The 24,276-nt window shown below is 44.1% G+C and overlaps 1 protein-coding gene across 12 annotated transcripts in view; it reads left to right on the plus strand.

Annotated features, from left to right (window-relative positions):
- The first annotated feature begins 6,500 nt into the window (after window positions 1-6,500).
- MARK2 (microtubule affinity regulating kinase 2) overlaps window positions 6,501-24,276 on the plus strand; it is a 668,807-nt gene continuing 651,031 nt past the window's right edge. For 4 of the 12 annotated variants that reach the window (XM_078660536.1, XM_078660526.1, XM_078660528.1 and 1 more), the window contains exons 1-2: window positions 6,513-7,169; window positions 22,168-22,281. Coding sequence is in view for 8 of the 12 variants with exons in the window: in XM_078660523.1 (XP_078516649.1) it covers window positions 7,113-7,169 (57 nt within the window). In the remaining 4 variants the exon portion in view is untranslated. Of the gene's footprint in view, window positions 7,170-22,167; window positions 22,282-24,276 lie in introns of all 12 variants that reach the window. The other 8 variants (XM_078660534.1, XM_078660533.1, XM_078660527.1 and 5 more) reach the window with 5 other exon arrangements.

Genomic DNA, 24,276 nt, shown 5'->3' on the forward strand with positions numbered 1-24,276 from the left:
ACACTGGAGACAGTCTGCCTGTCAAGAGTAAAATCTACAGACAGCCTGATCATGTTAGAGACTGCATAAAAACTGAAGTGCAGAAAATGTTGGAACTGGGAGTCATTGAGCCCTCAGATAGCCCTTGGGCTAGCCCAGTAGTTCTAGTGCCAAAGCCTCACACCCAGGGTGGTAAGAGAGAGATGAGGTTTTGCGTAGACTACAGAGGCCTCAATGCAGTCACTAAGACTGATGCCCACCCAATACCAAGAGCAGATGAGCTTATAGATAGATTGGCTTCTGCCAACTTCTTAAGCACATTTGATTTGACAGCTGGGTATTGGCAAATCAGGTTAGCTGAGGAAGCCAAACCTAAGACAGCATTTTCTACCCCTGGAGGGCATTATCAATTTGTGGTAATGCCCTTTGGACTGAAAAATGCACCTGCCACCTTCCAAAGGTTGGTGAATCAAGTCCTCACTGGGCTGGATGACTTCTGTGCAGCTTATCTTGACGATATTGCTGTCTTTAGCTCCACCTGGGAGGATCACCTGGTCCACCTGAGGAAAGTGTTAGAGGCCCTGCAAAAGGCAGGCCTCACTATCAAGGCCACAAAGTGCCAGATAGGGCAGTCACAGGTTGTGTACCTGGGCCACCTTGTAGGTGGAGGCCAGGTTCAGCCACTGGAGAGTAAGATACAGGCCATCAGGGACTGGACTCCTCCAATCACCCAGACTCAGGTTCGAGCTTTCTTGGGCCTGACTGGGTACTATAGGAAGTTTGTCAGAAATTATGGGTCCATAGTGACCCCCCTTAATGACCTGACAAGCAAGAAGATGCCAAAGAAAGTTCAGTGGACAGCAAGCTGTCAGAAAGCATTCAATGACCTAAAGCAGGCCATGTGCACAGCACCTATCCTCAAGAGTCCAGATTACTCCAAGCCATTCATTGTCCAAACAGATGCTTCTGAGTTGGGTGTGGGAGCTGTTCTGTCTCAACTGAATTTTGATGGTAATGATCAGCCTATTGCTTTCATTAGTAGGAGGCTGACACCCAGAGAGAAAAATTGGTCAGCTATTGAGAGGGAGGCCTTTGCTGTGGTCTGGGCCCTGAAGAAGCTGAGGGCCTACTTGTTTGGCACTCACTTCACCATTCAGACAGACCATAAGCCCCTCTTGTGGCTAAATCAGATGAAGGGTGAAAACCCCAAACTGCTTAGGTGGTCCATTTCCCTACAGGGGATGGATTTTACAGTGGAGCATAGACCTGGGACTGATCACAGCAATGCTGATGGGCTCTCCAGGTATTTCCACTTAGAGCAAGAAGACTCACCTGGTCAAGGTTAGTTTATTGTCCCAAAGTTTGGGGGGGGGTCATGTAGGAGAGTAGGGTCTGCAATCCTATGATCACCCAGATTTTTGCTTTTTGCTGCACTGGTTTACGACTTTCCCTGGCTGTGGGCCTGCTAATCAGACCCACAGCCTAGCTGTTCTCTCTATCCAAATTGTACTTAGGTACTGAATTGGCACTGGGCCCTCTCCAAGTCCCTGTACCCAGGGCTGAGGTGCACCCAGAAGTCTCCCAGGGGCTGAAGCATGTATTATGCCACCCCTGGATTGACTAACTAAAACTGACACAACTGGCTGCACGACAGCTGGGGCAAGGTGGTGTACTCACCCTTTGCTTTAGATATAGTATACCTATACCTAACCCTAAAAATGGACACACAGATCTCCTATCAGTCACTCCTATAGCAGGCCTTAACAATCCTGAAGGCAGAGTGCTGGGAATCGTGTGAGATGGTGCTCTAGCATGAGCTGAGCCTGTCTGCGGCTTTCGGGATCCATCCCTTAGCCGTTTCCATGATATCGCATACCATATACTCTTAAGTGCATTATAATCCTCGCGGTTATGTGCCGACTCTGGTATCGCTTTATCAAAACATGTCGAGTAAGGTGTCATACGAATTGGAATACTAACCCCTCGCCAATTCTGGCGACGGGGTTAGCATTCCACCCTTCTAGAGGGACACGACATGCCTGTAACCTATAACCCGGTTAAAAGTCAGACAGAGCCTTAGCATCCACAAAATGGATGCTGCCACCGAGACACAAGTCTGCCCTCCTGCTGCTGGGAGTCCTCCCAGAGCAGGAGATAAGGACAAAGGGTTTCCTGCCAGGGGCGGTGCCAGCACCGTCCCAGACAGGGTTTTGTGTATTGTAGGTAGGCAGGGCTTTAGAGGAAGGTGACTGCACGTGGCACCCCGGTGCTCACTGTGCATAGGCTGGCTGGAACCAGTTCCAGGGTCACTCCAGACCCTGTGCTGGGGAAAAGCCCGCCAAGGAAGTGGGTGTAACCACCCCCCTCCTAGTCCCACCCATAGGGCAGGACTTAGTCGCGTGCCAGCCCCTTTTTACAGGATAAAGGTAGAGACTGGCCCCCTTCCAAATCAGATCATCTTTGAATCCTGAAACTACTTTCTGCGAAAGGAACTCAAGACTTCTTCCGAAGATTTCTCCCTTGTGACTAAGGAGTAGTCACCCTGCATCCGCAGGCACCATCTAAGAACACTGCGGTCTGCTGTAAGTCCTTCCTCCGGAATCCGACTGCCCAGCTCGACGAGAACCGGCTTCCCTGGCACCTCTGACCTCTACCCACCTCTACAGCCCAGCTGAGAACCGTGGGTGCGACGAGACCTCAAGGGACCGGCCATCTGCAAGACTGCACGACTTCTTTCCAGCAAGCCCGCCGAGTAATCTACTGGTGAGTGCTTTGGGGTCCGAGAAGCCCCGACTCTGAGCAGCTCCAGCTCCGAAGTGCAGCCCCCCAGCATCTCCACGATCGGCGTGGGGCCCTTCTGCTTTCCGCTGCTCACCGCGTTGTTTGGCTACTAGCCCGTTGGCTTGTGGCCTTCCTGACGACGCCCGACGACATTTCTGCTGCTGGTCTGGTTGCTCCAGACTGGCCCTTGCTCCCTCCCAGAAGAGGAGCACCCTGGACCCTCCTGGTCCACTCAAGACGCCATTTTGAGTCCACCGCGTGGGCTTGAATTAGCCAAGGCTTGTTGCCCAATCCTGGGTAACTTCGACGCCAACGACTTCATCCTTCGTGGGACAGCTCGCACCTCCCTCCTGGTCGCCGACAACGCCTCCTGGTCCGAGAGACTGCAGAGCCCAGCAGCGCCCACTCACCTGACTGCGGTGACTTCGCCCGGTGCCATCCTGGTGCCCACTTAATCACTGGCTAGTGATTCAAGAACTTGGTCCCCTCTGCTTTCAGGTTTTCTTCTTCCTTGATCCAGGCTTGGATCCATCGAACTTTCCTTCACTGGTCGCCTGCCAGCAACTTCCTTCTTCCAGGCTCCTGGTCCGGCAACGAGATCCCCGACGTCTTTTCAGACCTATGCAGCTGCAGCCCCTGGGCTAGGTAACTTCGGCACTTCGGTGTCCCAGCATAGCCTCACTATCCTAGGGTCAGGATCCACTGTCGTTTTCTTCCTACCAGGTCGGGTTCGCCCGTGAACACTAACTTTGTGAATTCTAGCTTCCATAGACTTTGTCCCGCATCCCGCGTGAGAGTGCACACTCTGCACCCGAGTCCCCTGGGCCTCCTAGTAGTAATCTAACGATTCCCTAGTCCAGTCCTAGCGATTCCAAAGCCTATTAGAACTGTTACTTACCTGCTAGTAATTCGCATCCCACTTTTGAAGTATATGGTTTTTCGTGCCCCTCGGGCATTTGTGTATAACGTGCTAACTTAAGTATTTTCGTAAGAGTTTTGTTGTGTGCCTAGCACCCTGTCCTCATAAAGAGTACAGGGTTGTTGTGATTCTAATAAATACACTGTTTATTTTCATAACACTTGTGTGGTGTCCTTTCACTGGGTGTTCAAGGGGTAATGTGATGGTAAAACAGCTGGCTTAACACGCCCTCTAGAGTCTTAGCCTTAGACTGCTCGTATCCATGCTACTAGGATAGCTGGTCTATAAGGTTGACTTACAACCAATCATCAATAAGGGTTGTTTGGACTGATATATAGTGATCACTAGAATAGTGAGCACTGCACATCAGGCCAACTTCTCACAGTGACTCAGTCCCTACATACTGACGTTCAGTGATCGCAGACATAGTTGTGTTCCCATAATCCCGACAACATCTTTAGTGAGGCCAAACTGTAAACATTGCTTGCAGAAAACGAGCTAACATGCTAATGTAAAAACCCTTAGTTAGAACCTATGGAAAAATGTAGTGGTGGGCGCGTTCTGCTCCCTATGCAATTTTCAGCTGATAATCAGAGGAACATATATCGTCTTTTCCCAACCCAAGCACCCCACTTGTTATGTAGTTCTATTCTTCCCCTTACTTTCTCACAGTGTCTGTATAGGAAAAGTTCAATTTCAGAAGGAGAGGCAAAGGGATTATATACATGTACTGTTACCTCTCCTTGTGCAGCAATTGGTGTTACCTTATAGCCTGCTCGTTCTGGATTGTGTTTCTTACTATTGTATGTAAATAGGAAAGTCTGGTAGTCTGTTTCTAGCGTGAGTCTGATATCAAAAATTCAATTTCTTCTAAAGACTTTAATTTGAATGGGAAGCGTCTTTCTTAAAAACTTATTTTACAACTATCTCCATGAGGTGCTTAATATTTGTGTTGTATTTTTGGTTTTTCTTTTATTTCAAAACCTAACTGTAAACATGATGTTTGTTATTGGTATATTACCTTCTTGCTGTTGATTGCCTTTATCTTCGTGATTAGCATGTGTTCCTTCTCTGGCACCTCCAATTGCCGCTGCACAGCTTTTTGCGGCAGCCATCTCTTATTTTACACCAGCCCCTTAGAGTTGAGCAGTATTTATAGGGGTGGTGTGGGCTGTGTGTGCCCCCTGGCTGTGCACCAGCAAGTGCGCCCTGGGGTTCACTTCTCTTGTAACTGCGATCCTGTTTCGTCTCATCATGTGTGTTCTGTGCCTTGGTGTACCCTCTGGGCGTAAACCATCCGATGTTCCCAGGAGCTCACTTTGTGATACGCACAGTTAGCTTGTGTGACCCCCTGGGTATGTACCAGCCTGTGCGCCTGGGGGGCTCAATTTGCTTTTATCTGGGTCCTGTGTCTCTGTGTGCTCCCCAGTCCTGCAGCTACTGGTGTGCCTGGGAGCTCACTATGAGTGGAGATAAGTTGGCTGTATGTGTGTGTGCACCCAGGGGCTCACGAATCATCCAGTCTCTTCTTTCCTGGTCCAGTTTGGTCTGGGTTTGTCCTGCCTGCAGTTGGAGCGAAAGTAGTCACTGGGTCTTTGAGTCATGTGCCCCTAGGCCGTGCACCAGCTGGTGCACCCGGGGGCTCATGAACCGTCTTTTTCCGTCTGCTTCTATCACGTACGGGGTCCGCGAAAGTGATTTGTCTGGCTGTGTGCCCTTGGCCGAGCACCAAACATTATGCCCGGGGGCTAATTTTTTCAAAAGGGTCTTGGCCAAATTCTCAAAGTGCACTTTCCTATGGAAGATGTGCGAGTGTCCTTGTACCAGGCACGTTCTCTATGCGTCCAGGAACTCATGAATTGGTTCGTGCTCCCCACCCACCTCCCCTTAAAAGTGCCCAAATAGCGAACACTACCCTGGTGGGTGCCAGGGGTTCTGACCTTCGGTGTTTGGTGGAGGTGTCCTTACTGATCAGTGCAGCTATGTGCAAGATCTATCTAATGATGAGGAGGGCTTCTCACGGCACCTCAGGCTTCTGGGCATCAGCTGGGTCCTGGTCAAGCCAGGAATCTGCAGCCCATCCCTTCACCAAGAGAGCCTGAGGTATCCTCTGTTGCAGGCTGTCCTTCCTTTACACTCCCCTGGTCCGACGCAGTTTAGCAATGGACAAGACATGGAGCAAAGGTCCAGTGTCCCCAGGTAGTCACTCTAGAGTTCCCTCCTGTGCCCTTTACTCTTTCACCCCCAGCTATGTTCCCTGGCCCCAAGCAAACTAGGAAGACGCAGACCCAGCAATCAGTGCTTTCTGGGATAACAAACAGAGCGAATCACAAAGCACAGACTCCCCTGCACACATCTTAACTCAAGCTGCAGCAGCAAAGAAAGACAAGAAGTCCTCCTGTGTTGTATGCGATATAGGGGTGGGTGACCCCTGGTTGGTTGATGGGCTTCTGGGAAACGTAGTTTGTGTTTTACTGTTTTTTTATTGGCTGCTGTAGGTTTTGCAGTAAAGATAGAGAAGATTAATCTGAGCCTACGGTCCTGATATAGAATTCTGGTCTCACATGTAGGATCTACTACGCCCGTGGAAATTGGAGATCTATATTTTTGATGTATCCCCCGTTCAGGACAATCAAACCAAACATATATCTGTAAGCAGCAAGCGCTCTGGGCATTCGCTCTTGGGCACAGGTTCTATGCAGCAGTCGCTGAGCGTAGGCTTCTAAGAATAATATTTCCGGCTTTAAAAAGATGCAAATATATTTAGCCGGAAGTATGTCGTAAACACGCCCACTCTGGACGCATTAGGTCCTTCTTCCATGTCTATGCAATTCAACCGGTTCTCGGAAGCAACTATGTTTAGTTATGTCTTGACGTAGCCACGGTTTTTTCTTTTCTCAAGTTGTGCCGTAAATTGCCGAAATCTTTGTCCCTTTTTAAGAGTGACCCCCGACCCGAACGTAACCGGAAATAATCGAAAAGACTCTGTAACCGACATGTGCCGGAAATAGCCGAAGTGGGCCGAGGTCTCGAAAGTTGCCGAAGTGTTTGTGTGGGGGCGGGCGGCCATGTTGGGGAGGCTGGGAGGTGGCCGTGGTACTAACAGGAGCGGCAGCAACGGGGGTCACAGCTGCATAGTAGTTCCGGGTGTATACACCTCTTTCGTGCTGTGACGGTCGAAGGGTAGACTGACACCTGTCAGACGTGGAGGGCAAGCACAGGAAGTGGTGTGTGCTCGAGCTGCAGGGCAGTGCACGAGCCTGGTCGCGCGCCGGCGGTGGAGGGCGGAGCGCGCGGACACCTGTGGGAGCGGCGCGCAGAGGCCGGCAGTGACGGCCGCGGTGAGAGGGAGGCGGCACCGCCATGAGGGACTGAATCAGGGCCCGTATTGCAACAACCGGCACCGGAGACCCGCTCAGGGTCCACCGCAAACATGACGTCAGCTAGGACTCCGCTGGCCACCGTGAGCGAGAAGGATACCCCCGAGCAGGTGAGCTGGGAGCGAGATTGACTTCCGGGCAGGAAAGGGTGCACCTGCCCCCACCCCCTTGTGCTCTCTGTTTCCGAGGAACCTTATGGTTGTTAGTCCCCCTTCAAATCCCGGGCTTCGACCAGTCCTGTATCATAATGTAAATCTATTATGTTGACGTAGGTTATGGATGTTATTGTCCACTCCACCCACCATTCTGTTTGGTTTTACTTCGCTGCTTACACCCTCATTTGTTAACCTCCATTTACACTCTATTTTAAATGCGAAACCTCTTCAAACAGATTTTTGTCGTCCGCCAACCTTCATGTATTTTCCTTTTAAGAACCATCTCGTGTTTCCTTCTCATTAGTCACCACTAGTGGTGTACCTACCTGCCTCTTCAGACCTCCTCCCTTGACAGTGGTGTCACTCTTTGCGGATTTTAGGATGGTACGAACTGAATCACAAATAAACAGATGGGGCACCTACAACGGGCAATTATAAGGAGTGTGTAAGCGTATTTTTATATGCATGTGTTCTCAAAATGTTAAAAGCTCACTGTCTCTTTATATCTTTGTATATATAAAGACATACACAAAGTAACGTTTTACGCATAATATCTCTGCTTTCATGAGTGTGTCAAGGCAAAATTGTGTGTTGCCTCCAGGTACATGCAACAGATGTGCTGGCGGGGCTCAAGATAGAGATAGGACCAATCGACATAGGACACAAGTCCCATCTGCCTCCCCCCGAGACGTCACTGTCTCGTGGTGTCAGTCTCCCCAGACCGACCACCTGTGACTGCCACTGAGGAATCCTCTGTGACCCTTCCTCTGCAGTCACCCTACCTCGAGAGCCTGCCTCTGGATGTCCCTTCCCCTTTTGCCCCTACCTTCATGACATCTCTTGTGTGTCTGCATCGGGGTGACTACTCCCGCTTCTTGGTGTACCTGCCTTCTCAACCCACCCCTCGTGTTTGCTTCCAGATACTACCTCCGCCATTATGCTCCTCCTCCAGACACCTGTTTATGTGCCTGCCCATGTAGACCCCATTCCCCGTGTTCCTGCCGATCACCCTTGTTGTGTACCTGCCTCTGCAGAATCCCCTAGTGTTCTTCCTTCGCAGACCTACTTCTTCATGTGTCCGATTCCGTAGACTCCTCTAGTGTACTTGCCTCTGCAGATTACCCCATTTGTGTACCTGTCTCCAGAGACCCCCTCTTGTGCCCGGATCTCGAGACCCCCGATACACCTGTATTCCTTCCTCCAGGATTGTCCCCTCGTGTGACTTTCTCTGAAGATCCCCACACCCCTTGTGCCAGTCTGCAGAGCCCTCATCCTACTCGCCGTGTACCTGCCTCTGGAGATTCCCTCTAATACCCTTTTACACCCCCCGCCTTAGTTACCTCCAGAAGGTTTTGTTTTCCACTGCTGTTCTCACGAATTACCCACTAATGTTTCTGTCTCCATTGCATATTTCCCGTTTTGCCCACCAAGCCTCTGTCCACCTGCCATTAAACGTCATTGTCAGCTTGCCTTCAAGGGCACATTTACAATAGCCCTTGCATATTAAAATTTTGAGTCTTCATGTGCTTTTCAATCCATGGGCATAATCTCTCAGGTCAGTGGTTCCTAACCCTGTTGACTTTTGTGTACCATCACTTGAACACTACTAGAATCTGGGGGCTCTGACCTATTCAACTTCTTTGATTTGAATCTCAAAACAATACACAAAAAATACAGCAACAAGTCTCCATCAAACAAATACACAAATAATGGAATATTTTATTTAAATCTAAAACAAAATATGTGAAAATCGAAACATCGGAATGGGAAGGGTGAAGCTTTTCAAAATGTCGTTTTATTTCTAAAAGATATAGCTATATGCTAGACTCTTGCATATCACTTTGTCATTTTTTTCTCCTCGCTTTCTTAGTACGTATTCAGTGTACTGTACTTGTAATATTGCCACAAATGAATATAAGGATACTAACTTTGTTTTAAGCTTTTAGTGTCAAATTCCTTCACATTTACTGGGCATTTTAATATGTAACATTTTCTCTTCTGAATTATTCTCTGTATGCACTTTTATTAATATACTAATATTATTTGTTTTTTACAAATAATCACACACTAGTGGTCCAAATACCTTATGTTAAGAATCCCGACTCAAGGGTTTGCACAGAGACTTAGGCCCATTGTGTGTGCCGCGGAGTTGTTTTTAAAAGTCATTAACTCAATAAAATCAGATACTCGCAGCTCTGTAGCTATCAGGGACTATAATTATCGACTTTTGAGTCTTACCGTAAAAATGTGGTATGATATGCAGATTGTGATGCTTTACATAGAAAACTCCACGTGTCCCATTGTCTGCTTGACTTTCCCCAGTTATATTTCAGCAGGCTTAACCTGCTGAAATGTGTCTGGGTGATGTGGACTTAATCGCAGTGTACTGGTTACTTTGCCCATAATAATTCTACCCCATGCAGAAATTCCTGTTTGGGCAGGGTGTCAACATTTTCTGGCCAAGTTGTAATCACCCTTATTTTATTTGGGTTGTCTACCCCCAAAGTGACTGCTCAACCACTGTTTGTCTACCTCAGGCGCCCAAAAAATGTCTGTCCTGATGTCTTGACTTGTGTCTTCATCCCACTGCATTTAGTGTTAGGCACGATCAGGTTTCTTTCTCTCTTTGATCATGAACTAGGTCCTTCTTTTCAGCATTGTGGTCTTAATCTGTCCTGTGCAAGTCTGTCTCTCTTCTTCAGGCATTGCATCCACTCAATACTGGGTCGTTACAATTAATTGAGCTTCAGAGTTTAGCCTTTTTTCTACTATTGTAAAGCTTTCAGTGGTGTGATATGTAGTTGACCACTATTGGTTTTACAGACGTGTGCTTTGAAAATGGTTTCACATACCATAATTGGCTTTTTGCTACAGATAGCAACTTTCATCATCACATTGTTTAGATGCATTTATTTTATACAGGTCATGTAGCCTATTTTTGTTGGCTGGGTCCAATTAAATTAGACTAAAAGTTCAAAACATTAAATTAGATAAGTGGCCAGAACTTTTTGATTGAGAAAATCCGAACTTAGACCTTTATTACCCCTTCCTGTTACCCCAACCTGGCTCTATTGAGTACATTCATTTAGGCCATGGGTACTCACAAATTCTCGGGGCCAATCTGGTTTATGGTCCAGGGATGCACCAATTGGCCTGCATGTGAGGGCGGTGGGAACGGAGCTAAAGTAAAACACACTTTTCAAAACATTACTGGACAATGCAACTACTAGTTTTAAGGCTCTGCAGAGGCCCAAACAAGGTAATTAAGTCACCATCATTATTGTCAGCAATCCTTTTTTATTAGCAGTGTCAGACTGGGACAGAAAATAGACCTGGCACCAAAATAGGTGGCTCCCATTTCTGAATTACATAGGGAAAAAAAGGGGAAATCAATAGCAAAGACAGTCACAGGAAACCATAAAAAGTAGACCATGTTTACAAGAAAAAAACTGTCGTAATTTGCAAAAAATATGCTGTAAATGTTGTTTTTTGCAAGGTATGGAAGACTACATGGATTTGAGTTTGCTGAAGACCATGTTAGTTTTATTATCGGGCAAATAGTTAGTTAGTAAAAACCCACTCAGGAGACCATAAAAAACAAAATGTATGCCTTGTTTACATGATAATTGGATTTGAGCTTTCTGCAGGCAATGTTAGTTTTAATATCAGGCAAATCAACATAAATAAAAAATGGCCCAGCGGACCGTAAAACAGGCCTACAAACAGCCAAAAAAGCAGTCAACACATTGACCTGAAATGCCACCTGGCGAACAGGGCAGGCTAGCTTGCGGCAAGCAGGAGGGAAACAAACTGGTCGGGTGGCAAGGAGGGGAGCAGGCTAGGCTGATCTGCGGAGGCGCGGCAAAGGCAAAGCAAAGCTTGCAAAAAGCCTCTTTAAAAGTCAGCTGTGAATGTGCAACAGTTGACTTTTAAAGGACCTTTACTTCCCGCCTCTGCCAGGTGTATGACTTCACTCGTAGCGGGCTCCCCAATGCTTTCAGTAAACACAAAAGAGGGCCACTGAAGCATGCGCAGTGAAGTTGCTAGAGCATGCTCCATCAGCCATCTTTTGTGTTTACTGAAAACATCGGGGAGCCTGCTACGGGACAGATGTGAAGGGCAAAAAGTTCTGCAGGCCGCCAAGAAAAGTCTGCTGGGCCGCTGGCCGTACTGGAGTACCAAGGAGTTAGACTGATTCAAATAGTAAATAGGCCCTTGTACTTTTACAGCAAGGCAAAGTAACTTCCAAAGTTTAGGTTATGTTCATATCAAGGCTGTTGGGGAATTTTTTATATATATATATATATATATATATATATATATATATATATATATATATATATATATATATATATACACATATATATACACCTATATACACACACACACATTGAGTACAACATTTATTGTAGATAGTTAATAATTTGATTTCTTACTTGTGAAGTAATGTTTCTATTCTTCCAAATAGAAAGCAATATGCATTCAGGTGACCCGTTGTAAGAGAGCAACTGCTAGTTTAGTATGAAATAGGGCACAGTACCAATACATTTACTCATCACTTTCTGTATGGCTTTATAGTTTTCTCATAATTAAAGGGGAGATTAGAGGCAGCACAGTGGTATAGCTTGGTATATGCAAGGTAAATACGAAGCTTCAAACTCCGGCCCGGACTGGAATGTAGCAGTTCCCGAAGGCTATTCTGTAGGATATGTTAACAGATCAGGGGCAACAGGAGGTGGAATTGCGATAATTCACAAATCCCATCTAAAAGTATTCTCTCTTCCTCAATTGGATTTGGAGGCTGAAGCCATGAGTTTTAAAGTTAAAGACAGCAATTACCTGGTATTCTCTGGCCTGCTTGCTTACAGGCCTCCCGGTCGTAGAGCCCCTTTCATTAGAGCACTCCACACATACCTAGAAGCTACGTTAGACTCGATCACCTACACAATATTGGGTGGTTTCAATTTCCACCTTGAAGATAATAATGATTCCGAATCAACCACATTAATTGACAACTGAAGTTCTGGTATGAATCAATTAGTCTCGAATCCCACGCACGCAGCAGGACCCACCCTTGACGGGATTTTTACAAATAATGATCATATAAGAATAATTTCGGTCCTACCTGTTCCTTGCTCCGACCACAAGGCCATCCGTTTTAATTTGCAACTAAATCGTTCCACTAGCTGCCGAAGAGGTCTCTTACTTCTGAAAAATCACGCCCCTGGAAGAAGCTTGACCCTAATCTCATAGCTAACACACTGGCTAGGGATCCTCCACCGCTCGAACCCTACAACACTGAAATTGGGGCGATTAGATTCCGTAACTGGATTAGCCATGCAGTGGAGGAGCTAGTCCCAGTGGAAATTAACCCAGAAGACGGTCTGCCACTGCCCAATGGTATTCTGTAGAGGTGAAATTAATAAAACTCAAATGCCGGCGATTTGAGCGTATCTGGCGCTCGGACTACAGTCAGCATAATAAGCTGGAATATACTAAAGTCCTTAATGAATATAAGACCGTGATAGCCCAGGCTAAATCAGCCTTTTTTACAAAAAGAATTCAAGAAGCCTCTAACGCTTCCAGGGAATTATTTAAAACAATCACCCACCTGGCAAGAGCCCCCCGTGACACCGTCTTTGCACCTGATCAGAACTTTGTAAAGAGTATTGCTACCTTTTTTCAACAGAAGGTTCAAACAGTCTATGATGACCTTAATATTTTAGCAGTAGGCACAACTGTTGATAACTGTGAGCACATAACCCAGGCTGCCTCCAACTACTCTCGCTTTCCTCTCTTAGAAGAGACACAGGTCAGCGACCTACTCACACAGATGAAGTCAGGGTCCCCTTTGGACCCCTGTCCTCCTCATGTACTGCATATGATCCCAGAGACTATAACGGCAGTCTTGACACCCCTACTAAATAAGGTTATCAGCTCGGGTGAATTTCCCATTAGTTGGAAGAAAGCCTGCATTCGGCCTATCCTCAAAAAGGAGACCCTGGATCCTACAGAACCAAAACATTATCGGCCAATATCCTGTCTGCCTCTACTAACTAAGATTCTGGAGAAAGCCATGAATCAAGAGATAATGAGATACGTAGACCAGAACAACTTATTAGACTCCTCACAACATGGGTTTCGGCCCTGCCACTCAACGGAGTCTGCCCTAATCATGGCAACGGAGGACATACGCAGGACAATGGATGAAGGCGGCAGAACGTCCCTGATCTTATTAAACTTAACAGCGGCGTTCGACACCGTAAACCATTCGGTCCTACTAAACAGATTGAGAACCTTGGACATTACAGATACTGCTCTGGCCCTTCTAACATCCTTTCTGGATGCTCGAATTCAACAAGTACACTGGGGAGGCCTTCAATCTGATGAATTCTCCCTCCCAGGAGGTGTACCCCAAGGCTCGGCCTTATCGCCCACATTGTTCAATCTATATGTCACACCTTTAGCTGCGCTAATTAAATCACATGGCCTGCTTTTAGTGTCGTATGCCGACGACACACAAATTGTAGTGTCTATTTCCCAGTCAGTAGAAGCTACAGCAGAACGTTTCAGGAACTGCCTCCTAGATGTTAAAGGTTGGATGAGCCGTAACTTCCTAAAATTGAATACGGAAAAGACCGAAGTAATGGAGTTCGGCCTGAAACCATCTGTCTGGAGCCACCTTTGGTGGCCCCCTGAGGCGGGCTCCTGCCCTATCCCAGCGGATAAGGTCAGGAATCTTGAATTTCTGCTAGACAAAAACCTTTCCTGTATGGCGCAAATCAACCAGATGACCTCGGCCTGTTTTTATACCATTATGGTGCGCAGAAAAATTCTACCGTACATCCTGCCTACTTTAAAGAAAACGGTGATGGGAGCCCTTGTAATGTCCCGAGTGGACTATTGTAACTCACTCTACCTGGGCACTGGAGAAAAACAATTGACAAAGCTTCAAGCAATTCAAAACGCGGCAGCCAGAGACCTGCTGAACTTGCCGAAACGCCATCCCACATCTAAAGCTATACACGAACTTCACTGGCTTCCAGTTAGGCGCAGAATTCAGTTTAAGGCCCTCTGCCTGTTCCACAAATCCCTGTATGGGAAAGGACCTGACGATCGCGCCAAACTTCTCCCGCGTTATACTCTGCAGCGCACTTTGAGATCAGCCAGCCAGGATTTAGTATGTCAGCCCAGAATACGGAGAGCCCGGTGGGGTGGGAAATCTTTTTCCCACCAAAGCTCCAAGTTATGGAATACGCTGCCCCCTGCGCTTCGTTCACAAAAGTCTAAAATGAGTTTTAGGAATCTTTTCCATGCCCTAATTGCTCTACCCTGTTCTTCTGTACTATAGCGCCAAGACGCCGCGCCAATCGAACGCTTTAAAAATATTTCAGTCAGTCATAGCTTCAGGGGGAGTGTTTGGGGTGTTACACCCCCTAGTAAATACATTATTTAGTTCCTAGTTTGGTACAGGAGCTTTCAGTCGGGTATAGTAAAGGTGTCGTTCGGATTTCACCTGGGATTTTAAAATATTAACTCTGACAAAAACACATGCACGGTCTTCTGTTTTGAAGATCTTAAAACACAAGTATTTTGCAAAATGCCATGTGTTAAGTACCCCTCACAGTCTGCACTCCTTTCCCTTTCCATTGGCCCTCAAGCCTCCCTCCTGCGCTGCTTCGCATACGTTGGTAATAAATCTTTATTGCTTGATTACTTAAAATCATTGCAATCACAACACCTTCACATTACAATCATAATAACTCGATTAATCATTAAAATTCCTCTACAAAGACATATTCCCAGCAGAGATTATAAAAACTATCCAATATATACAATTTTAAAACTTATCAAAAGGATAAGATCCATTCACATAGCATAAATAATTACAAAATAATATTGCACATTTTATATTTTAAAAGTAACGTAGTGCATGTCATACTTTTCCATATGCATATCCAAAAATATCTGTGAGACTAAAATTTTCTCAGGTACATTTCATGCATAAATTACATTGCAACCGTCTAATGTACATTTATTGCCTTAGCCATCATAATAAAGTGGATCATTTTACTATGAAGTGCTAACATGCAATTATTGCACTAACCAGCACATTAAGTCAAACAAAGTACATCAATTTACAATAGTAGTGGCACATCTGTTTTTAGGATCCCTTATAACATTATTATTAAGTGATAATACCTGTATGTCAGATAGTACTGGAGATTTACCTTATTGTATCAAACATTTTCTCAACCGCCATAAAAAATGTTACCAAATGACACAATAACGAAATCTTGACACAATAACGGAATATTGTTTCTCTTATAATAGCTAACATAAGCTAAATTGATTGTGGAAAATCTGAAGCTCACCTCTCGCCCCCCCTTCACCCCCAGTCTTACTTACTATCTGTGCCTCTGAGGCAGCCACGTAGGGGTAACGTAGGCCCCGGCTGCGCATGGGGGTCCTTTTAAGAGTTCCCCGTTCAGCCCAAGGACATTAGATATTTGTTAGAAATGGGGAAACTCGGGCCCCTCATCACTTTCTGTAGTGGGACTACTCTCCTTGTGCTTGATTGAGAGTTGAGAGTCTTTGCTGTCTACTCTTGTATTTCCGTGCTGAACAAGCATTGGCAAAGTCAGTAGGTCTGGCTGGCCTTGGCGATCTGGCGCAGGGGTTAATTTATTATTTTTTATTTGAAGCATTTGCCACACAAAAAAGAAAACTTGCACCACCGAAAAATCAATGCTATGGCTGTTTTACGAGTGGTATATGTATATTTAAAAAAAAAAAAAAAATAATGCCTGACCCGGAGACACCATGATCACAAGGGTGGTACACAGGAGGTGAGGCTCATCTATTGCACTAAAGATGTGCTAACCCCATGCGTTGTCTCTAAAAGCGAAACACTCGACTGCATAATTTCTGCTAATGGGGAAAGAAACAGATAAATTGTGTCAGGCATTTTATTTTTGTGAAGTAGTCCAGAATAAATCTGCACCTGATTCAAATCGCAGGTAGCTCAATATTACAATGTCACTTAAATATTTTATAACACAACTTTAAAAAGAGACATAAATAAATTGAGTTGCATTATAACTGGGCACCCAAAGTGCAAGCAAAATAAGTTACTGGTGTATAAAATTAAAATAAAACAATAAAAAGCAGACTTTGCTCGGTCACTCAAATTGAAGTGAGCCAGTGGGAAAAGTGGGCTGACCTTTTGCTGTATGCGTTTATGGGTGGAAGCAAAACGTGAATGACACTTTCACAGACTAATGGATGTACCCTGATCACCAAAACCCCCTTTATGTATATGGTTATGATTTCGTTTTAAAAACAATAGGGAGACCGCTAAAGCTGTTGCAATGGCTTGACCGAAAAATGGAGTCGAGCAGCAGCTCTAGCGATGGCAACCCATAGTATTATTTGTTGAAGCACAGGACAGCAGGTAATGTTGGTAGTGTAGAAGAAAAACTCCTCACCCGTAGAAGGGCATCACAAGCCTTTGAGCTTACGTTTTTCTCCACGCACCCCGTGCCCCTTCATCCCAGCCTACAGTGCTCCTGTGCTCTTACCCAAGTTAAAGCTGCAGCCGCTATCATGCACTTCTGATAAACTCAGTCTAGGCAGGGAAGCAGTTCCGGATTACTAGATGGGCAAAGTTGACATCGGCCTATGGGCCCCACTCCTTCTAGAGGCCCCGTGACAACAGATCAAAATAATGTTGATTTGATCTTGAAAGAAATTTACAATCAAGCTTTCTTAAATTGTTTCAAATTAATTTTTTGTTTAATAACATTAATCATTGTTAATGTTTTGTGTAACAAAAATTGATTTATTAAAATTGTTGGTTGGTAAAATTAAAAACGTATTAGATTATTTACGAAGGGGCCCCCCCCTATATTTCGATTGCCTAGGGGCCTCCATAGGGTTTAATCTGGCACAGCAGGGAAGCAGTGCCCCAGTACTGTAAGGCAGGATGGGATCAGTCCAGGCAATGAAGCTTATACATCCAAAAGTGAACCCTTGTCATGGGGACGTGACAATACGGTTTGCCAGTCCCAACAACAACATTGCATCCGACTGTTGGACACCAGCATCTGTCACATCTCCGCAAGGCGAAGTTAGCTCGTAAAGCACAACTTGATTTATCCATATTATTGTCCTCAAAATTTGGTATCCTGCAGTCAAAATGATACAAACCATGCAATTAAAGTGCTGATGGGGGGAAAAAAACTACCCATTTCTGGTATTTTACTTATGTGGATTCATTTTCACGAGAGTCACTAGCTAAGAAAAATATTAGACATATGAAGTTTTATTACTCCTGTGTGCCTCGAGGACGTATGCCCTGAGATTTTCATCTTTAAATTGAAAAGTGGCAGTACCCTGTTTGATGTTGCTAGTCGCAGAACGACCATTATGTTTAATGTTTTTACAAGTTTTGTAACCCTTCTGTATCACTGTATGGCAAAATAGTTTCCAGATGTTTGAGGTAATACTTTCTTCACGGTTGTTTCCTTGTAAATCGAAAACACTTTCTCTTTTTTGACTTCTAATGAAAGATAGGGCAAGTGTGTGCTGCGTTATCCGGACAATACTGGTAGTTTTTGTGCTTATTTTTTTCCAAATTGTGCTACCAATTTGAAAAAGTTAAGTAAGTAAATCACTTCTCAATATTGTATAGGTGATATAAAACAATTGAAGAAGCAGTGACCTTCTCTAGTCGTTTCATCTTGAGTGCAATTCTTAACTAAGTACGAAAGCATGGCGTTTAATTTTGTGGTAGTTTAATTTTGCTGTAGTTAGTCATATTTTCTTGAACTCAATTCATATTTGATGAGCTCTTGAAGACTGTGGGTAAAATAAAATGAATATGAGCATTTGTTACTGGGAAGTGGTGTGTCTTTTATTCTATCTATCAATCAGGGATTTGTAGAGCGCACTACTCACCCATTAGGGTCTCACGGCGCTAGGGTGTGGGGGGGTTTCGGGCAGCTCTGGTCATCCGAAGAACCAGGTCTTGAGGCTCTTCCTGAATGCTTGCAGTGTGGGGTTTCGTCTGATGTTGAGGGGGAACTCGTTCCAGTTCTTGGCCGCGATGTAGAAGAAGGATCTGTTTCCCTTTCTGGCTCTGTGGATGCTGGGGATTTCGGACAATTCTTGGTCAGCGAAGCGGAGGTTTCTCTTGGGGGCGTAGGAGATAACAGGTAATTTCTGTGATGTAGGACTTGGACATCCATTATATAGGCATGATCAAGAAGGGCAATTAAATGGTCCAGTTTATCGCTGGCACTGTGTTCGACATTGAATCTCCAGCTAGTGATCAGAGTAAGCTGGTGGTGTACCACTTAACACATTCTTCTCAAGACTTCTTGATCACTACTCTGCTTTGGGCATGCTTTCTACCTGCACCAGTCTCTTTTGGGTGGGGGCAGCGAGTATTCTTGCTCCTAGCTCATTTTTATTATCATTTTTCTCATTGTGCTGCCTTTTGGGGAGCCATGTCATGCTCATACTAATTCAGAACAGTAAACTGTGATTAATTTGAGCCAGCGGTTGCAGGTATAGCCCACCTTCAGGCTTTAGTTACGGACTGGGAATTTGTTTTAATCATAAGACTTTGCCCCAGAACAAGAGAGGGAGAGGCAATAAAGGTGGGAAGAAAGAAAAAGAAAAATAGTGAAAAAGGGAGATATCCGGGATGAAAAGGAACCTACAAGATAGACATTTGGGGGAAAGCAGATCATGATGGTGGATAAATAAGGCATGAGATGAAATTGAGTCTAGACAGCCTTGGTATTCAACAACCAACCCCAAATTTGCCACAATGCTAGTGGGCATCTGAGAAAAAATTGGGGACAGTGACTTATTCTTTTCCAAAATAAAGACAGTGCTTAATCCACCTAGTGGAACCTATAATGCTAGCTGATACTGAAAACCTAACATTCAAACATTAGTGGCGCTGCTGTTACTATGAATCTGTCTATACACACACTCCACACAGTCATCGTTGTTGTAAGGAATGTTCAGCAAGTTAGGTTCCTTGCTAGCACGATTGAGATGTTTTCAGAATGTTATCATTTGTACCAGGGCAGGTGGATGTGAGGCCTGGATGAAAGAGGATGCAGGCGAGTATATCAAATAAACTCCATAAATATTTGTTTCCTGTCATTACTTTGAGGAGAAGTAACTGCAGCATTGGCGACGAGGATGGGATTAATGGGTATGTTTGGTGCGCAGGAAAATATATAGTTACAGTTGATTATTTCTCCAGGTAGTTCTATGTTAAATTTATGAGAGAAGTGACTACAAAGAACATGATAAAAATGCTTTGAAAAAAATGTCCTTAATGAAGGATAAAGTGATGAATTTTGTTAAGGGAAAATGTGTAAATTTTAGGGAAGTGAAGCATACTACATAAGACAGCAGTGTATAATCCCAGGGGGAATAGTTTGGTTGAGAGGGTGAACTTGTTATAAATGATTCCATTCTGATAGTAGCTGCAAACAAGAAGAATGACGTGGATCTGTTAAAACAAATTATGTGGTTGTGTAGGACGACTATACATGATGTGACTGGGTACTCCCTGTTTGAGTTGGTGAAGTGTAGGGAACCCAAAACTGCTTTTATGAGAAGGAACAGTAACTTGTACAGTGATGTTGATTTGGGTATATTAAGAAAGAAATTGCAAAATATGTGGAATACAAAAAAATGTGATTGTCGGATGAAAGTCAAAAGGGTGAAAGTGGAAGTGGGACAATGTGTATCAGATCCCCACAATATGTGCAGGAGGGTGGTTCTTGTTTTTCTAAACCTATTAAAGTTATGGAAGTATTTCAAAACGATGTGAAAGTAGAAGATGGAACTGTGTGTAATAAAGGTAGAGTGTTGTATGTGCTGACAAGTCTGTTGGTAATGCACTAGGTTTGGGTGATAGTACACGAAGTGATTAGTGTAGAAAATGAAAAGGAGTATACGAAATCCAACGAGGTTTGAGGATTGTCTTATTTGGTCATTCAAATCTGCTGTGAGAAAATATGGTGTTTTGTAAGAGCATTTTGTGTAATTATGTATGATTATTGTAACTACTTTTTATTCTGTAAATATGACCATGTTTATTCCTTTGTATATAGTTTGTGTGTAGTTTGGAAGTATCTCACGTTTGTGTTGGTAAGTTGTGGGGGGTGACCTGTTGTAAGGAGTGTTCAGCAAGTTAGGTTCCTTGTTACAACACTGAAGCTGTTTTCAAAATGTCATTTTAACCAGGGCAGTTTGATGGGAGGCCTTGATGAAAAAAGGCTGCTCTGGGGAAGTCATCAAGTAAACTCCATAAATACCCCTTATATTTCCAGTCATCATGTAGAGAAGTAACTGCAACAATCTTGTTTGTACTTATTAAAACTTAATTGATCTAATCCATCAATAGACTTTATTGTGGTCGATAGACCCGAAAAGTGCAACATGCAATACAATAGATAATAAAACTAGGTACAAATATCTAATAAAATACATATATACATGATGTATATCAAAATAAGTTCAAATACCCAATAAAATAAACATGTTGCAAAACATCAGAGCAATTATCAAGTATTAAGCTGATACCGAATAAAAGCCCCCATTATCAATCCCTCCTCCTAATTGGACAAGTAAAACTAATATCTGCAAGACCTCTAAAAGGACCTAATATTGGGCTAAAAACGGTCCGTTAATGCTGTCTAGGTTCTCCAGTCTAGCAGTAGATTAGATGGGCCCTAGTATCCTATATATATCGGTATAAACTTGTTACAAGGACTGGAGCATATTAAGACCATTGCTGGCTTACGCAAGGACAATACATGTCGAAACTTAGGAACTGCAATAGCCACGTTTAGCCTACAGGGCTTGAGGCAGCATATTTTTGGATGGTTAATTGTAAAGGTACAAATTGGCGGGGATAGAGTATACTGTGATTCCTAATTGATGGATTCTACTCAATCCACCACCACTCCCCAGTTGTGCACAGGGATTAGAAATAGATACATATATGCACTCTGGTCCTAAGATGTTCATAAGGATTTAAGGGTTCCCCGAGGGAAACTCTTTCGACCTAATACTCCATGCCCACTGTAGAAAACGTACCACTGCGAAGACTATTGATTCCTTTAGATCACTTTTTACAATTCTTAAAGCCTCTCACTAGTGCCTTATCCCCTCCAGCCTACAAACTGCAAGTATCCATTCCTTACACCGGAGTGAATAGCTGTGGCAAAACAGAAGAACGTTGTTTGGTTATTTTTCCTGTGGGCAAAATGGACAGTTTTCTGGAGAACAGCCTCATTTGTCCTACTTAGATATTAATAAACATAGGGGTAAAGTCCCAAATCTAAACTGCACATAGACATTTTGCTTGTGGGGGATAAATTCTGTCGAAAAAAGCCTCAAATTTAGGTAAGCATTTGTAATTCAGAAACTGCCTTGTCAAGCTCCAGTCTATAGGGTCATGCCAAATCCGAAGCATAGCATTTTCCCCGTTTGCTTTTCTCAGCTTCTGGTTGAGACGTTGGAAGTGATAGTAACAATTTCAGTAGCAGTCGGTTTATGAAAATACAGTAGTGCACAAACCCACTGATCTATATTATCCCCACCTCCTTTGTTTATAGACTTTATCAGCCCCATTGACTGCCTTATGTAAGGCATTCTCTAAATATGTAGTAAAGCCTTCTTTTTATATAGTTCTTTATATTATAGTTTGAATGTTTGTAAATGCTATATCTAAGGTTATTACTATTGACCAGTTTACAGGGGCTCTGTTTTGTGATCTCGTAAGGATGAAAGGCTAGATTTGCTATGCCTGTATGGAAACGTTTAACCTGCAAGACCCTGCACTTGCTAACAGTGCTAATTTAACTCTCCATTTTCTGAGGTTCCTGCGATAAGTAATGCAAATGTCACTTTGATACAGACAGAGGTCAGAGCAAGTTTGGGATAGTAACTCCTGTATGAGAAGAATAAGGGAGTCCGAAAATAATAATAATCGATACTTCGCTTTGGACCAAGGGGACCACGGGTTTGCTAAGTAAGTAAACATGTTGCTTAGGATCCCTTATGCTGGCCTCTCTATTAAGGGAAAAAGGATTAGATAAGCTTGCACACTACCATACACAAGATTTAGATGCCTTGAATCTGGTCTCATTCTAGTCCGTGAGGCATCTTCCTATACATAGTGTTTTGACGGAGACAACAACTAGTGCATATGCAGTAACTGTTACCTCTTCTCCAATTATGTCTGCAGTGCTAATTACTTTTAGAAGAGCCCTTCTTGCATTGCAAACTGGCCCTGCCCCTAAAAAAGCCTGTCCACTAAAAGTGAACGGAGTCTGCAACAATAGGGAATGGTATTGCCTGCAGAATGATTATTTTTATTTTGGTCATGCAGAACACGAATACTCTTTTTTTTTTTTTTTTGCCAAAGAATTCAAAACCTAAAATATTTTGTCCAAAAAAGCACTGCACTCCTTACGGCTAAAGCTTAAGCATTGGCAAAGCCAGTAGGTCTCGCCTCAGCAAGAGCTATGTACTTTGTCAATGTGTTTTAGCCATGTTGTGCATCAAGATAGCTGCTGTTCAGCATGGCTATAAGTTAGTGGCGCAGAGGAGAGTGGCGTGTAGTGTCGTGAAAGGGCGAAGAGTAGAGTGTAGTGGCAGAAAGTGTTGTGTATTGGAGTGGCATAGTGTAGAGTCTGGTAGGTGGGCATACACAGGAGAGGACTGGTGTAGAGTGCAGTGGCATTGAATTAAGCAATAAACAGTGCAGCGTCATAAAATGTAGTGATGTCAATTAGAGGTGCATAGTAGAATGGAGCCGTGCATAGTGAAGCGGCACATAGTGTCGTAGAGTGGAGTGTTGCAGAGTAGTGTCGAGTGCAGTGGTTAAGAGTAGTGTGGCGTGGGGTTCTGCAGGGTAGAGTGCAGTTGCATAGAGCGTAATGGCATAGAGAAAAGTGGTGTAGATTGTATTGGCATACAGTGCAGTACTGCAGAGTGGTGAAGTGGAGTTGTGCAGTGGCATAGAGTGCAGTCGTGTAAAGTGGAGTGGTGCAGAGTAGAGTACAGTGGTATAGGGTTGAGTGGCGTAGCATGGAGTATTCATGGTGTGGTAGCACACTACCATTACAGACAGCACATTTTCAATTGAAATGAACATTACTTTTACAAAGAAATTCAGTTTTACTAATAAAACTATACAGTGCACAGAGGAAAGTGTGTGGAAATTGCATCACCTAATGTAATGGTTTGTTTTGATCATATTAAAGTATTTGTTTCCAACACACTTCAGAAATAACACGAAATGTGCTTCATTTATGTTCCTAATTGTGATATATTCTGAAATACTTAGTTTATTTAAATGTCATCGTGTGCTAGAAAATAACTCTTTCCTACCCTTGTATCCAGTAAGATTGTAACATAAATCCTCTCACTTTGAAGTCAGAGAGAAAAATAAACAAGCATCCTCAGAAGACAGTGCCTGGCATTTGACCTTGTTCTTTGAATACACAGCAAATGTGAAGAAATAAGAACAGGATTTACAAGCCTGTTTACAGAAAAGGAGCACGCAGAAGGATACTGTAAATAAGGGTTGGGTAAGGAAAGGTACAAATTCAAGCTGGACAGCCTAAGAAAAGTACAGCCAGCAAATGGACTGCAAGAAAATATGAGTTACAAACCACAAAGTCAATGGCAAGCAATGGGCAGAATGTATTTCTAGGTCAACTTTCTGGATGTCCCCAAGATGTCTTTAGTAAACCAGACAATTGCGCTTTCTGGTAGGCTGCAACTAAAAAGGAGCCACTCTAAATTTGAGCTCATGAAACAATAGAATAGGCTACCATTGAATGTTAATGTCACACCAGATTAAGTATTTGTTGATTGCGAGTGATCCGTCAGGCCCTTAGTGAGAGAGTAGAAGGGGCACCGCAGAGGAGAAAATATAGTTAGTGTAGGACAGAGCAAAAGGGAAAGTAGTTCAAACTTGGGGGGGGGGGGGGGCGGGGGGGGCTTTAAACGATAAAGA

This window comes from Lissotriton helveticus, chromosome 9 (genome assembly GCF_964261635.1).
Source record: "Lissotriton helveticus chromosome 9, aLisHel1.1, whole genome shotgun sequence".
In the NCBI taxonomy this organism is placed as follows: domain Eukaryota; kingdom Metazoa; phylum Chordata; class Amphibia; order Caudata; family Salamandridae; genus Lissotriton; species Lissotriton helveticus.